Raw genomic sequence first — 4253 nt, forward strand, 5'->3', positions numbered from 1 at the left:
TAACATTCTGTGATTCTGTGATTCTGTCTCCCTTATCCACCAGGAATTTATTGTACCACAATTCAAAGACCTCTCAGAAAATCTGCAAATTCACAGGTGGAAATAAGGAACATACACGTTAGCTTGAACTCGATAAACTGAAACATTCCACCCTTGAGCCATCGCCAGAACATACACTGTGTGTTCTGTTGCGCTCTGAATTTTTAATGATTTTTGCTGAGATTTGTCAGTTCAAATTTAAGAAACAGAACCCACGTGGCAGCCAGTTGAAGACAACCTGACCCGTCAGCGCTGTAAGGTATCAGAGGTGCGCTTTCAGCTGGACGCTGTGCCACGTCACTGTTCAGGCTGTTACCTGGACACCGCCTCTTCCATAGGGAAAAAAATACAGGATTAAACAGTTGTACATGATCCTCCTTCTGCTACGTGAAGATGGTCCTGCAACTATATAAACAAGTTCTTTCAAAACTACCTAAATGCTCGGATAAAAAGTGTATACTTCTTTAACTCAAAGTGAAAACAAATTGGAGAAAATTGCAGAAGTATGTTGGAAGCGCAGTGTGAATGTATGTTCCACTGTGATGCTTTCTCAAGAGAGAAAAAGAGGAACCAACACCAAATATAATGGATTTTCATTTATCCCAATAGCCTCAAAGGTGCACCTGGAACACAGCACACAGAATCCTCATCAGTGTCATTCTTTGCCATGAACAATACTGACACTGTAATGTAGATGTCAGCAAATATGGAAAGCCAGGACCTAGTAACTGTCCCTCCATCCTCTGCAGAAGGGTGATACTGGCTTACATGAGATCACATTGGGGGGAATTCAGATAACTGTTGGGTTTTCACGCATATGCACAAATTCTCAGCTTCAGCAACTTGTTCTGTTCAAAAAATGCTTGGATACCAGGCGGTATGTTTGCTACCCCTTACCATTTGCTTTTATCAGTCCTAGAAGTATCAGCCAACCAACCCAGCAGATAAAATAACAGTTTATGGGTTACCCGAGTAACCCGCAGCCTGAAGAGCACTGAGCCGAGCTACCTGCAAATCCGTACAACCAGGGAGCACGGGCTGTTCCGCGGTGAACATCAAACAAGCCGCGCTAATGACGAACAGCTTGACCCATCTTGCTCCAGGAAGACTTCCCTGTAGAGAATTCCCACACTTTCATTTGGCAATCGTAATAAGTGTTCACATCGCGTGATGGAAGAAGGAGTCTTGCATACCAACACGCTGTAGATTACAATCTTGATAGCAGAAAATACCTTATTTGTAGTTAAATTCTACTTACCACCCACCTTGTTTTCCTCAGCACCTTAAGGGGAATGAAATCCTCTATTCCAACTATTTTTTCTTTCTGTCAAGACTGTGATTTATTTAGATTATCTGAAAGCCTAGGAATGAAATTTCTGTACTTCATGGTGGCAAATACCAAACACCACATTATTTATTCAACTGTTCAACACCAGTAACACTCTAAGTGGAAACAAACAACTGTTATTTCTCCTCTTACTAGAAACCATGCAGCCAATTCCATTTGATGTTGAGACACAAACTTTGCAAAGAATACAGCTGGTACTGTTCTAGACCCAGCTAAACCCAACTGTATCCCAGCCCACAGCCCCAAATTCCCCTACTGCTTCCTAAACCGTTCTCCCCGCTTTGAGATAACTCGTTAACGCATGCTCTAGAGCGCACGCACAAACAGGCCATTTTTCCTACCCTAGGGCTCTTGGAAAAAAAAAAAAAAATCTCACAGGGTAGGAGTATGTCTGGAACAACCAAGTAACAAAGCTGCTTGTTAGTCCGTTGAAGTTTTGTGTGGCTCGCTAAGTCCTTGGACCAGATTTACTTCATTTACTGTTCCTAGCTCATGATGTGGTTTTGGCACCAGACAGCAGAAAGCTAACTCCAAAAATCAAAGTTCCAGAAAGCTAACTTGCTGAAGGCAATGCATGATGAACTAACCTTTTGTAGCAAAGGAGACAAACAAAAATTTAACCCAAAGCATAAACAGAATAGTAGCCAGCGGTGTAGGGGGGGAGTAAGGTTTAAAGAAGAAACACATGGAAATGACGCAAATTTTGCAATTCTTTCCTTGGCGTTTCAAGATAAAGGTTCGAGAACAAATTCCGCTTCAGGAAAACTACTAACCACTAGAAAAAGAAAGTTGGAGACTTCTTGGAGAAGCATAAGTAGGAAAGAGACCTGGCATCAAGACATTTCATGCTGCTATCCACCCTCTCACTGAGCAGAGCTCGCCACAGGCAAGTCTACTTTATCCTGTATTTATTTTCTGATCAGTAAAACGGGAACAGAGGCATCTCATCCCACCTGTTTGGGAAAGATCCTGCAGGTGAGAAGTTACTGATTATTAGAAACATTCTCAAAGGTTTTGTCAACTACAGCATGTTCTCGAACAGCAAAATTTTGACATAAACCAGTAAGAAAGCCCATCTCAGCCCATCTCAAAACCAGATTTTTCACCAGGCCCCACCTGATGGGAGAAACTCATCAGCAGAACCATCTTCTAACCCTGCTCTAGCTTCCTTCGTTGGGTGACTATATTTCCTTGACGTACGCACTCCACTTTGTTAAAAACTTGGATGGGAAATCCACACGCCTGCATACTTGCCCTGATGTTCCTAAAAATTTATCTGGGGAATAAGTTTATATCTCGCCCAAAAAAAAGGACAATTTGCTGCCCTACCTGTTATCTTATTATATCCCCTAACTAACCATATCATATTCTTGGTCAGTTTGTGTATGAAGACATTTACACACAATATATCTTCCCATAACCACCGCGTGCTGCAACTTTCGAATGCCTGTGATCCTTGGAGAGTGAAGGAATCTCACACAACCTCCCTTTGGATGGCACAAACAAGACAACTCATCTTCACAACTTCAAAATGAAAAAATAATCAGATGACTCAACTAGGAGTTTGTACTGCAAATAAATGCTTTACAAAGTCCTCACAAAAAATTATCTCCTCTCCCAATATACACCTTCACGATGGCACAAGAACAGCTAGCGGAGTGGGACACTGCCTGAATATGAAATGAGGAGAAAAAGGCAGAAAATGGTCCCATATTTAAAGAATGAGGAATTTGGGTGGGGCAACTTTGCAATCACCAGAGGAATAGAAAATGGGGCAAAATCACAGACCTCAAAATACCAGAGAAACGATAAAAACTGCATCAGGAGAGAGATCCATGTGCTGTGGCAGACATCAGCTGCCTTAAATACATCACAGCACGACTGAACTTCTCTGGAAGGCAAGGCCCCATGAGATGGAAAGTTTGCCAGCAAAAAACCCCAAAGAGGCTTCTAGCATAGGAGCAGCGCAGAAACGTTTCATCTCAGAACTGGTGCTGAAAACAGCCCGGCGCTGCAGCACAGGCCACGTTCAGCACCAGTTGCTCATGACAGATAATTTCCCAACCGCTCGTTATCCTAACCCATGTCTGCACATAAACATCCACCCCAGCACCTCACGCTGCAGGGCTGCCCGGGGATTTTACATGGGAGCGCACAAGAAATCCCATTCCAGCACACGGGCAAGACGCACGCTGCATTTATCACGTGCTGCTCGCTGCACTGCCGGAAACCAGAGACTCGCTAGCTCTTAACTGGCGATTTGGGAATTTTTTTGCTCAATTTATTTGGGATGGGGCCACATTTCCTACTCATGCTGTTAAAAACAACCCTGAAAAAAAAAAAAAAAACAGTTTAGCACAGGAGGGATGGTCCACCTCCTGTAAAGCTCAAGGCAGCTAAATGCTTGGGCAGAGTTTTTGGGGAAAGCGATGGTGAGCGGGGAGCCACGTGGGGCAGCAGGACAGCAGGCACCTCCGGAAGGTCTGCGGGTACTTACGGACACAGAGACAAGCCACCAGCTTGGCAGCCTCGTCGGGCACCGGGCAGGTGGGGAAGATGGGCTTGAGCAGGTAGGTGGCAAAGACCAGAGCCACGATGTACTGCGAGGAGGGTCGGATGATGAGCAGCTCTATCCAGAGCTTGAGGAAGAGCGGTACACCTCCAGCATGTAGGCGTAATCCCCGCCGGATTTGGTGATGGTGGTGCCCAGCTCAGCGTAGCACAGGGCACCCACGATGGAGAAGGCCCCGCAGACAGCCCACACCACCAGCGACAGTCCCGGCGAGCCCGCAACACGCCGGTCGGGGTGACGAAGATACCGGAACCGATGATGGTGCCGACGATGATGGCCACGCCGTTGAGCAAA

The 4253-nt window shown here is 45.2% G+C and overlaps 1 protein-coding gene across 1 annotated transcript; it reads right to left on the reverse strand.

The window, feature by feature from the left end:
* Positions 1 to 3859: 3859 nt before the first annotated feature.
* Positions 3860 to 4249, reverse strand: LOC104458638 (putative L-type amino acid transporter 1-like protein MLAS; the record flags this gene model as incomplete). The annotated part of the gene is given in 3 exon segments (XM_010073159.1): positions 3860 to 4040; positions 4043 to 4177; positions 4180 to 4249. Coding segments are annotated over 3 exon segments (386 nt in total), but the record flags the coding sequence as incomplete, so codon positions are not given.
* Positions 4250 to 4253: the final 4 nt, after the last annotated feature.

This window comes from Pterocles gutturalis, unplaced genomic scaffold, assembly GCF_000699245.1.
Source record: "Pterocles gutturalis isolate BGI_N339 unplaced genomic scaffold, ASM69924v1 scaffold5302, whole genome shotgun sequence".
Classification (NCBI taxonomy): Eukaryota; Metazoa; Chordata; class Aves; order Pterocliformes; family Pteroclidae; genus Pterocles; species Pterocles gutturalis.